Consider the following 12,272-nt stretch of genomic DNA (forward strand, 5'->3'; position numbering starts at 1 on the left):
ATTTGTCAAATAATTGTATCAAATAGCTGTAGGCCTATTTCTTTCGTGTGTCTAGGCCCCATACAGAGCGGTAGCGTGGCTCTCTGGCCCCGGCTAGTACTGTGTTGAGCAGTGACGTCAGTGACTGTTGAAGTCAGTAGATTCAGCGCTTCCTCATATCGTTCGGTGGAGGGAACGGGTTGTCCGAGAGGCTAGCGGCAAGCCTCGGCAGAGCAACCTGAAACGGATAACGCCAAACTGTAGAAAACTAATTTATTACACAATGTGTGCGGAATGACTGATCACATTTCAGTCTGTATTTAATTGTTCCCAGAAACAAGTTTTCCTCCCAAGTCTTGAGACTGTTCGCTGGCTAGCGAAACGTAACGTAGTGGCAAAACTCAAACGAAACCAGCACGGTGCTTGTGAGCCGCCTAGCACATAACATTAGCCTGCATAATTCAGAGGAAGACGGGCTACAGAGATGAAAGAGGATCATTTGAGGAACTGTTATCGATAAGAATGTCTCCATCATAATTTGTGAAGTCATGTTCGTCGTGGATTGCCTTTTGGACTCTGAAGTATAACGTTAGCTATCTTGTGATTTCAAACTTTCAAACGTTTGCTAACTAGCTTACCTGACGTTACTGAAGGCCTTAGCTAGTGAGCTAGCTTGGCGTCGTCAATCAGCCTGTGGACACAACATTTCGGCGCGTGGTCTGTCAGGAGACAGCGACAGGAGTAGAGAAGATGTCGGCTCAAGCGCAGATGAGGGCAATGCTGGACCAACTCATGGGTACTGGAAGAGATGGTGAGTTCAGCTATATACGTTTTCACACAACGCATGTAAGTTAGCACCGAGCGGACCACCTAATACCCCAGACACATGATGTAGCTATTTAGCTAACAGTAGCATGTCGCTTTCAAAGCGAACGTGCCTGGCTAGCTAAGGTTACGCTATCTTGGTGGCTAAGCTAGCTAATGTGAAGTCAGCACTACAAGCAAGCAAACTTGGCTAATGTTAACGGCTAGCAAGAGTCTTCGTCAAAATTGAATTAGTACTGGGATGTCTGTCATAGCAAAAAATCCCCTTCTGTAACTTGTTTATGTAGCCAAAATGTGTATCTACGTTAGCAATATGGGCTTGTTCAAGAATTACACATTACCGTTAGATGTTAGATGTTCACTTCATTGATTTGAACAGGGCAAAAGTAGTGCAGATGTCTCGACTAAGTTACTAACGTCAGAGTTAAAAGTCTGTTAACACAAACATGTTACATGTGTCTGAACTGTTTACATAGTGTCACATAACAAACACGAAGTGTGTTGGTGTTATGTATTTGTAGGTAATTAATGAAATGTCTTTGTGCGCCTGTGTGAATTCTAAGACATGCGTATTGATTATCATTTCACAATGCTCTTTTTAACAGGGGACAGCATGCGCCAGAGGATCAAGTTTACTGATGAGAGGGTCTGCAAGAGTCACCTGCTAAATTCATGTCCTCATGACATACTTTCGGGCACTGTGAGTTTTACTCCTCAGAACTTCATAAAACCTCATAAAGTTGTCAATGACCAAAGTGTCAAATAGCAAGTAATGTTTTGATAATTGTTTTTTGTATCACAGAGAATGGACCTGGGAGAGTGTGAGAAGGTCCATGACTTGGCCCTCAGGGCAGACTATGAGATTGCCTCTAAACAGAAGGAGTATTTCTTTGAGCTGGATGTAAGTTGTGCATGTCATTGTTTTCATATTTGTATTTAGCTAGAAACATAATTTTTCATCTTGCTTTGCTATGCTATGCTATTTGGCAGACGCCTTTGTCCAAAGTGACAAATCTTCTACTGATTGTCGTTGTTCTACTCATCCTCATCCTGAATTCTCACTGATATCACTGTCAATGTAAAAATGACTGTTATTGTGTTCCACAGGCAGCGGAACACCTGCAGTCATTCATAGCTGACTGTGACCGGCGGACAGAGCTTGCCAAGAAACGTCTTGCTGAGACGCAAGAGGAGATCAGTGCTGAAGTTGCTGCAAAGGTTTGCCACATTCACATAACAGTTTTGCTGTTTTCATGTTAATGTTATCTGGTCTTCACAATCCATGTCAAGCTGCACACCATTTGTATTTATCTATCTGTCTATCTGTGGGACCTAAAGTTATTCATCCAGGAAGTCAATTGTCATTGCCAAAAGTATTCACAGTCTGTACTCAGAGAAACATTTATGAAGCAGTGTAACTCTTCATGATGTGTTAAGGCACTACAGGTGAATAGGGTAACATTTTAAAATAATAGATATCACCATGAAACTTCCTCAGTTGATTACTTACACAAGTATGTGTATGTTTAATTATACAAATTAGGCATTATCTCATTAAATATGTGTGATTTTGCATATATTTCCGGTAGATAGATCTGAACATATGATAAAGCCAGATGCAAAATTATTCTTTCATGTCGTTAACAAACAAGATTACAATAAAATTACAGAAGGATTTCAGGATATCTGCTTTCATTGCCTAGGAAATCCAAATATACTGTCCATAGCCTTAAAAAAAAAACAACGTTTTTTTGCCATGCTTTTTTGATTAAAATGTCACATAAATCAGGCCAGGAATGATGAATTAACAAACCCCTCTGTAAATATCTTCAGAATACTGTTAAGTGTATAACTGGAAAGTTTGGTGTACTGTACATAGATGCTACATAGGCTGAGGGCAGCCGTGGCCTACTGGTTAGGGTTGCCGGTTCGATCCCCGAACAGTCCACAGCTGAAGTGCCTTTGAGCAAGGCACCTAACCCCTCACTGCTCCCTTTTGGTGAGATTAGGAGAAATACATAGGCGCGAGTAGACAACATGTCGTGAAATAAACACCTAAATGTGCAAATCGGACTTTGTTGTAGTAGGGTGGTAGAATACATGCTAAGGTAGCAAACTAGCACAAAATCTCGAAAATTGACCGAAGGTCACAAAAACGATGTTTTCACCTGCCGTGTCTCGCCTTAATGAACAAAACTTCTAAAATTTCCCTTGGGAAGTATCCATCTATCTGAAGCGCTCTGGCCCAAATTGTTTTTTTTCAAATGGAGCTCTGATGGCTGGATCATAAGCAGACAATGGAGACCATTGCTTTTTACAGTTATGCCTGTTGTGTCCAGATCCAGATTTAATTACTGCCTATTGTACATCACCTCCACTAGAAGTTGGGGACGCTTGTTACCTCAACATTTACACTACAAAATATTTGATCAGACACATCCCAGGCCACCTCAGCAACTGGTTTGAGTGATCGGATTACAATGCCTCTTGGTGGTCATTTATGATTAGCGTTGTGATCTCATAGCCCAAGACTTTGTGAAGATCAAGTATATAAACAGGCACTCTTGTTTCTCAGGCGGAACGCGTGCATGAGCTCAATGAGGAGATTGGGAAACTGCTGGCACGAGCTGAGCAGCTGGGTGGGGAAGGCAACGTGGATGAGGCACAGCAGGTGTTGGAGAAGGTGGAGAAGACCAAAGCCATGAAGAAGGAGGCTGAGGTAACACAACTGATTTTTTTTTTTTTTTTGCATCTTCATCTAGACTCTTATGGTGTGCTCCAGTTGTATTCCCAGCAGGAAGTTACAATTAGGACGCCCTCTGAAGTTGAAATTCCTACCTGTCAGCTTATACGAACACTGAAGCCCCAAGCTTGTATTTCCAAGATGGCTATCTGTCGCTGTGTTGCTACGATGTTTGTTTGTGCAGCACATTGTATAATGCATATCTGTGAACTGTTATTGCTACATCAAACAATTACTAACAAAATGTAGCAACTGGATTGCATAATTGTAAAACTTTCAGCAGCGTCTGTGTGTCTACAAAGATACCCTTGAGTCACAGCTTTGCTATAAGATACCGCATCTGAGCAAGACAAATCAATTGACTGATGATTGTGTGTCTCAGGACATTTACAGGAACTCCATGCCAGCCTCAAGCTTCCAGCAGCAGAAACTGAGAGTTTGTGAGGTGTGCTCTGCCTACCTTGGTCTCCATGACAATGACCGACGCTTGGCTGACCACTTCGGTGGAAAGCTGCATCTGGGATTTATTGAAATACGTGAGAAGCTCGACAAGCTCAGGGTAAGAAGATATAAGTTAACTTTGTTTGCTACGTTTCGTTTTGTGGGGTCTGTGAACACATTTTTTGGGACATTCCAATTTCAGATTTTTCATAGAATTTGACCTGCCGATACAGATTTTAGCCGATTCCGAGTTCAATGTATCAATAATGGAATGGCGGTTAAAAAAATTGTGAACAGACAGATGATTCTTCAAGTCTAATTTCAGCTGCAGTATCAAACTATAATGCTTCCCAGTGTGGGACATTTCAGACACTAATAATAGAAATGCACTGTTGGAACACTGTGATTTGTTCTCGCATCCAATATCCATCTGTAAATATCTTCAGAATATGTGTATAACGGAAAAGTTCGGTGTATATGGGTGCTACATAGGCTGAGATGTTTATAATAAAAAAAAAATTGAGAAAATTGCCTTGAAGCATACCCAATGACATGCGTTCTCAGTCTAGACTCACCTTTGAACTTTCGCGATTGATACAAAGGAAGTGTCCATATTTGGATTGCACAACGTCATGCAGGAGTCAGACTGTCTGTCTGTTAGCAAGATAACTCAAAAAGTAATGGATGGATTTCGATGAGATTTTCAGGGAAGGTCAGACATGACTCAAGGAAGAAACGATTACATTTTGGGACTGATCCGTAATTCTGTCGGGATTCCAGAGGCATTTATGTATTTAGCTTAGTGGTGTAATGGCATGGTATGGCCACGTGGTGGAGATCTGAATAGTTTCGGTTCAAATGTATGACAACCTAGGAAGAGCAATGCAGGTGGAGGTAGCTGCGCTCTCTGAGTGATTTTCTAGTTGTTAATGTCGCAATTGGTTATCTCTGTTCAGCTGCACTTGTGGTTCAGCTGTGGGCATGCAATTAGCGGCAGGGATGAGCGGTGATGAGCGCTGTTTAAGTGACAGCTTAGTGAATACCACTCAATATGGCAAAGCAGCATTCGCTGCATAGAAAAACTCAGTATTAGCGCTTTATCAAGCATGAGCAAAGATTGTATATTTACTAACATGAATCATAAAGGTTTTTTTCAATGGAACGAAATGGCACCACTTCCTGCCTCCTAAAGGGGCGTGATCGGAGACGAAATAATCAGTGTAGAACGGTGTAGAAGCAGCAGAAGCAGTGTGCCGTTGAGAACAGGCGGCCTGCGCTATTAGCGGAGACAGAGACAGATCGCTAACAAAGTTATTTTTCTATGTATTTATCTCACTGGAAAATGCGATTTCAATGTGGGAATGTTAGAAAGACGTGTGCCTTGTAGAGTATGGGTTCGTTACTTGCATTGCGAAATGTAGGGCTAAGGGAATGGTCATAATCCGAGATAATGTTTATTTCTCCCATAGAAATACATTGACACCGGACCTCCCGTTTGCCTCCTAAAGGGGAGTGGCAGTTGCGAATCCTACGTCACAATGAAACCAGAATTTACCCTCTTAGGAATCGTCTCGCTTTATAAACCGTCTCTGCCCTGAGTGTCCTTTGCTAGCTTCATCAAACTTGGCAAACTCAGCTGTGTGATGTTACAAGTACGTGCGAGTGCATCTGACCGGCATCAAATTGGCATATCTCAGACTGACCGGACAGTTGCCGGTCATGGCCGATCACATGAAAATAGGTGTATCTCTACTAGGGATTTTAATAGTATTAACTTTTTGATTTTGAGACAGCTGTTAAATGTGTATTACAAAAATACAGGCATTGGCTTGGTTTTAACTGATGTTAAATAATATTTAACTGATGTTTTGTTTGTCCTTTCCAAAGAAAACCGTCGCAGAGAAACAGGAACAAATGAGGATGAGAAGACGGGAGGAGCGAGACAAAGAGGAGCAACGAGAGAGGGAGTGGGAACGAGAGCGGGAGAGGGAGAGAGAAAGAGAGCGTGAGAGAGAGCGAGAGCGAGAGCTTGAGAGAGAACGAGACAGGCGGAGGTGAGTCTGGAAAGAATGACTGAATATTAGCCTAGTGATTCTTATAGAAGCTCTCGTGTCTGTATTCCAATGGCACATGCTCTTCAACTGGTCTTATGAGTGAACATTTACTGAAGGGCATAATGACATGACAATACTGTATTATGTAGACACCACAGCTATGGTTATAGTATTTGAGTAATGAAAGAGATTTCACAGCTCAGCTGAACATTTGTATGTTTGCATTTAAATCCAGCATTGTTTATCTTTTCTCCTACTTTTAAATCGCTCTTGTGACAGAAAAAAAAATGCTAGGAACATTCCTTGATATTGGGAATCAGATAAATAGCTTGATGGGTACTGGTCTTCACAGTACTTTTACACAACAATTCAGCAAACCATAATGAATTTATATGCTTAAGATAAAAAATTGGAAACCTTATTGGGAAAAGTTAATACATGTATAACTTTTCCTTTGTCTACTGTGTGAACCAGCTCCATGTAACCCTTGCCATATTGTGTTTCAGTAATTGAGATGTTTAAGTGGCTTTTGTGCTCATTTTTCCAGAACAAGATCCAGAAGTGGGGACCGGTACAGGTAAACATTGCATTTGTGTTTCCATTTCTACACAGTATCCGGTACCCAGTAGAAACCTGAAAAGTTGTACCCATGCATTATTGTGTGTGTGTGTGTGTGTGTGTGTGTGTGTGTGTGTGTGTGTGTGTGTGTGTGTGTGTGTGTGTGTGTGTGTGTGTGTGTGTGTGTGTGTGTGTGTGTGTGTGTGTGTGTGTGTGTGTCAAACCGAATGTCAGGTGTCTTGCTACAATAATGAGTAAGTGCAATACCAAGTTTGACGTTGTTTGGATAAGAAATGCAAAAGATATCGTAAAATACAATGGTAAAAGAAGCACTCATTGGCTTTTGCTGCTATAGCCTCTGGCCACTCCCTCTCCCACTCTCGCACAGCACAGCATCAGAGGCAGACAAAATATACCGTTCAATATATTAGTAAAAGAAGCACCCATTGGCCTTTATTGCTCTAGCTGCTCGCCGCTCCCACTCTTGCACAGTGCAGAGTTTTGCCAGCACTGAATCAGTGCACAGGTACAGTCAAGATGCGAGATGTTTGGATAATTAGCATGTTTGACCTCTTCTGGTTTGCTAGCATAAAATGATTCCGCAATTTTGAAACACGACGCCAACAAACATGGGTGGGCTATGCAGTGGCTGTTCAAACCGTAAAAAACTATTCACTGATGCTTTGAATAGCCTAGCCTAGCCTAGACAATACTTTGCATTGTCTTTAGACTAAACAAACGACAGTTCCGAGTGCAAGGTCCCAAATGGAAACCATGTTTCAGAATGCCACCCATTCAGAACATGACCAGCTACAGACAGTGAGTGGCAGACAGAAAACATTTCATATGATGATGCATCATTTAACTAAATGGTTTGACTTTCATATCATGATGTTATTGTCACTTATAAGGCTAACAGAGATTGTTTTTGAACAACGTATTGCCTTAATTCAATAACAGCTGTTTGTCATATTGATCTGTAAAAGAATATCACATGCAGCCATGCTTTAACTGCTCAACGCACATTTATTATAATGTATTATAATATCATATTCGGTATTCATTATTGAATGCTTAGCTGGAATGATGTTTTACCCATCATCCTCTTATTAAAGCAGGTCTACCTGCGGGCATGTAGCCTAATTGGGCCAAAGATCCTTAATTACTGACAAGATAGAGCAACATAATGCATCTCTATGGAAGCAAAATTCGAACCGTTCCTGTCTGCTTAAGGAAAGACGTCATAGTGGGATATCAATCGGCAAGCAGTTCAGTTCAAATGTAACGGCACTTTCTAGGTCTGCTTAAAGGGGGATTTCGTTCCCCCCTCCCCTTTGCGATAACAAAACGCGGAAATGGTCGAACGTTTGCGCCTCTCGCTCCGCTTTAACCCTCTCTGATTGGGCTATGGGTTTTCTACGGGAGTATCATGTTTGAACGGGGGCTGCACTAGTATAGCACAATTAAAAACAGGAATTGTGATGGTGGTAAATAATAACAGGAAGTAAACCATGAAACCATGTAAGCGTTAACCCTTGAAACCTTGGTGCCTTGGTGGTGTGTTGCATCACAAACTGTAAATGCTAAAGTGAATAGTGTTGCTTAACGCCAACCTTCTTTTCATGTTCAGAGATGGAAGCAGTTCCTCCCGTCATTCAAGACGTCACCAGTCGTCTCGGTCGCGTGAAGATGGAGGAGGTGGAGGAGGAGGAGGAGGAGGTGGTGCAGGTGGTGGTGGAGGAGGTGGTGGAGGTGGTGGAGGAGGTGGAGGAGGAGGAGGAGAGAGGGAACGAGACAGAGACCGGGAGAGGAGGCACAGACACAGGCACAAGGATAGACAACGCTCACGCTCACACTCCCACCCCCACTCCCACAAGGGCAAGAAGAAGAGGTACTAAACTCTTGTCTCTTTCCAGATGTTGTGCTGATGTCACATGCTCATCATTGTAATCAGTGCAATCTACTCTGCAAAAATCAGTCTTGTATACACACCTAAGTACACAGATAAATAAGCCTATGCTTACATGGCCCCAAAGTTCATGAGATGTTTGAACATCTCAAAAATGAACATATTACACATATATGCCAATTAACAAAGAGAAATAATGTATGTAGTGTACGCTGTTTTTAAGGAAGGCCTGCCATGCCTTACCTGTGACAGGAAACTACGTCTCCAAAGTCAACCATCAACGTTTTCACAAATCTTTGATAGTACTACTTTGTATTTATTATTTAACAAGTGTAGGGGTAGGGTAGATCCCAGATTGCAAGGCATCTCGCGAAGTAAGCGAGTCACCTCAGCAAACAGACCTATACCCTCTCAAAAATTCTTCTCGCATGTGTTGGCGAGGACACGGGCGTCACCCCGCATCGTTATTTTCCTTACTCATCAGTTTAAGGCATGACCAGTTGAGAGCCGAAATAAGGACTTAAGTATTCAATGAGTTGCCTCATCCATGGTTGCAAAAGGCAGCATATTGATGAAACAATCAATAAATCCCCCATATCCATCTGATAATTTAGGTGTGCACATCTATCTTTAGCATGTTAAATCATCATACACTGCAATAATTTATAGAGTTAAAATAATAAAAACATGGTAATGCTGCAATTATGTACTTGCAAAGGCTCATGGGTAATGGTAGCCTGGTTGCCAGCTGCCAGCTTAGCCCCACCCACTACAATTGAGAGTGGGAAGTTCGGTCTGTCATTGATCAGTTTTGGTGGAACAATCCCTGAACCAGAGCTGTTCACACCAATCAAATTGTCGGGGCAGGCTTTAGACGATGATGGACAGATGAGCAACAGTACCTCGTTATCTGAGCACGCTTAGGTTTATTTTTATTGCAACAGAAACGCTGTTGCTACAAATGCATATTATTTCCATGCAGTTTTGCCTTTCATTTACATGAAAATGGAGGTATCACACGATTATTTCTGAAAACGTGGGGCAAAGTGGATATGTTGGAAAACTTAGGTTTCACTTTCATCAAGGTTGTTCCATTGTTTGTTCGAAAATCTCTGTTTGCTTGTTGGGTTTGCGACACACTTCCCCAGCTGTTCTTAGCATGTTTGTAGCATCGGTTTGGATGGAATTATTTTTAAAAACGAAGTAGGGGAAATGTTTTCCAAATAGCCTACCCTGCTACATATTTTGTTGTCTTTGATTTCGCTCTCGGGTGTTGTACAAGACAGCGCAATAACTGTCAAAAAATACCAGAAGATATAAGCTATTGCTCTGTTTGGTTAGGTCTATCCAATGAGTGCAGAGACATGCCCCTCGTCCTGTATCGGTTGAAACACGCCCCATAATTACATCCCAATGGAGCGATATCACACTCACATTCTGACTAGAATTGTGAGCATGACCACATCAGGCTAGGGTTATGTGTGACATGACATGACATTATCTATGGCTTTTTTTTTTTTTTTTTCAAATGCCTTGCCATCATGGTTGTAGCTCTTTTTTTATTGTCAGGGCCTAAATAGCATTTTCATTTTGAATTTCAAAAGTGTTTCTACCTTGGAAATGTTGTGACCTCTGTATTGGAATACTTCTTGAAAGCATGTTTTGTACATTTTAATATACAAATAAGTTACTATCTGTTAAAGGCTGATGGGATTGGTCCTTGTTGTTGTTTACATATGACACGTCACAGCATCTGTACTCCCATTGACTCCCTTGTCGCGAGAGCCTGGATGTCTCAATATGTTCTCTCTCTGTCCCCTTGTTCTTTTGTATCATTAAGGTCCTCTAGAGAGCGCTCACCACCCCCCCAGCGGGAGAGGGGCTTCTCTCCAAGCCAGGAGCTGGGCCGCGAGGAGAGGGGCCCGAGCGAGCTGCCCAACAGGGAGTCCGAGAGGATGATGATGATGGACGAAGAGTGGTCGGCCTCGCCGGACGTGCCCCGAGGGAGAGAGCACTCGCCGTCCCTGGAAGGAGAGAGGCGCTCCAGTTCAGAGGAGCGCGAGTCCGGGGAGCTCTAGAACAACAAACGGGGAGGGAAGAATGGTTTACCGAGCCACTTAGAGCATGTGTGCAGGGCTGTTGGAGGATGTGTGTGTGTGTGTGTGTTTGCGTGCGTGCGTGCGTGTGTGTGTGTGTGTGTGATTGATAGGTGGATGTTTGGAGTACATTTACTACTATGAAGTGTGGGTGGGAGCAGCTGACAGCGAGGTAAAATGGGTTGTTAGAGGCAAAAGGATGCGCCAGGGTGAGCTACAGTGCTAGGGAACATGGATGAGGAGGAAAATTACCTCAGCATTGGTAGACCATCTCCTCTGAAGGGGTCACGGGGATGAGTAAGCAGGATGGCGGAAGATAAGGAGGGGTTAATGAAGAGAGGAAGGTGGAGATCCTACCAAAGGCTTCATTTTAGCTTCTTTTTTTTTTAAGCAATCACTGTAATGAACATTGTTTATGGATATTTGCTCCCTTGTCACTGCTTAATTGCATAACGGATGGTTGTGTTTTATGTACAAAAAAAAAAGTCTTTTTCCTACACAATATATGTTTAAAAAGCTTTTTTTTTTTTTTTTTTTGGATCGACTGACAGTTGTGTGTTGAACAGTCTCATCCCCCATGGTCAGACCTTATTTCATCTACGTACCAGTAAAATAGATTCTTCTTTAGATAGCAGGAACAGAAGGATCATTATGGTGGAAGGATCATTATGGTGCAATCTCATGATTTGGGCCTGGACAGGGAAGTGGCTCTGTCAGTGATGAGTGAAAAATATTCCCCACATATGTATGATTCTTATGTCATAAATTGTTTGGATGTAATTTGGTGTTAAATGGACATGATCAGTTGTACATGATTCATCGAAGAGTATACGAACCCCTCGAGGAGACCATTTGGTTTTTACCTTTCTTTTGAATAAAACTTTTCTGCCTGAAGCATACCGAGGAATGAGAGTGCATTGGCATGCAGCTTTTAAGGTGATGGGCTATGTGGATACCCCGGCTCCTTGTGCTGTTCACAACAAATAAAGATTTATGCCTCTGAGACTGTCTTGAGCCTTGTCATATGTCTTTTGGGAGATATGAAGGTCTTGAATAAAAGGAATAATGTATTTAGCTGGAGGAGTGATTTTGAAAGTAAGCCAGCCATGTCAGCATATCAAGTATATATTTCCATAGGTATTGTTATCAGCAACCATATATGTTACAATCTACTTCTGTGGAGAATCGCTACTTAATCATTTATATTTTTACAGAGGTAGGGGTAGGGTAGATCCCAGATTGCAAGGCATCTCGCGAAGTAAGCGAGTCACCTCAGCAAACAGACCTATACCCTTTCAAAAATTCTTCTCGCATGTGTTGGCGAGGACACGGGCGTCACCCCGCGTCGTTATTTTCCTTACTCATCAGTTTAAGGCATGAAGAGTTGATAATCGAAATAAGGACTTATATATTCGATGAGTCGCCTCATCCATGGTTGGAAAAAGGCAGCAAATTGTTAAGACAATCAATAAATCACCCATACCCATCTAATCATTTAAATGACCACGTCTATTTTAGCACGTAAAATAATCATACACTGCAATAATTTATAGAGTTAAATGAATAAAAACATTGTATTGCTGCAAGTATATTCGCAAAGGCTCATGGGTAACGTGTGACATGATTCGCCAGCTGGTATTATTATCTATGGCCAGTTTTTCGGACAA

The 12,272-nt window shown here is 42.0% G+C and overlaps 1 protein-coding gene and 2 non-coding genes across 3 annotated transcripts; 1 reads left to right on the forward strand and 2 right to left on the reverse strand.

Moving 5' to 3' along the window:
* The first annotated feature begins 154 nt into the window (after positions 1–154).
* On the forward strand, positions 155–11,608 carry zgc:158803 (LUC7 domain-containing protein). The gene is made up of 11 exons (XM_062530923.1): positions 155–790; positions 1,410–1,504; positions 1,607–1,705; positions 1,912–2,022; positions 3,380–3,523; positions 3,930–4,106; positions 5,876–6,042; positions 6,590–6,619; positions 8,231–8,298; positions 8,359–8,491; positions 10,350–11,608. Exons 1-11 carry the CDS (start codon positions 730–732, stop codon positions 10,585–10,587), a joined length of 1,323 nt encoding a protein of 440 aa, XP_062386907.1. The 5' UTR covers positions 155–729; the 3' UTR covers positions 10,588–11,608.
* LOC134077656 (U12 minor spliceosomal RNA) lies at positions 8,850–9,003 on the reverse strand. The gene has a single exon (XR_009938702.1). It is a non-coding gene; the product is annotated as a U12 minor spliceosomal RNA (small nuclear RNA).
* Positions 11,609–11,829: 221 nt separating the features above from the next.
* LOC134077654 (U12 minor spliceosomal RNA) lies at positions 11,830–11,983 on the reverse strand. The gene has a single exon (XR_009938701.1). It is a non-coding gene; the product is annotated as a U12 minor spliceosomal RNA (small nuclear RNA).
* Positions 11,984–12,272: the final 289 nt, after the last annotated feature.

This window comes from Sardina pilchardus, chromosome 3, assembly GCF_963854185.1.
Source record: "Sardina pilchardus chromosome 3, fSarPil1.1, whole genome shotgun sequence".
NCBI lineage: Eukaryota > Metazoa > Chordata > Actinopteri > Clupeiformes > Clupeidae > Sardina > Sardina pilchardus.

Excerpts from the sequence above, each read along its gene's own strand:
- zgc:158803 (XM_062530923.1), top strand. The coding sequence starts at position 730 with ATGTCGGCTCAAGCGCAGATGAGGGCAATGCTGGACCAACTCATGGGT. Across the intron at positions 4,107-5,875 it reads AGAAGCTCGACAAGCTCAGG|AAAACCGTCGCAGAGAAACA; the intron begins GTAAGAAGATAT and ends TCCTTTCCAAAG. Across the intron at positions 6,043-6,589 it reads AGAGAACGAGACAGGCGGAG|AACAAGATCCAGAAGTGGGG; the intron begins GTGAGTCTGGAA and ends TCATTTTTCCAG.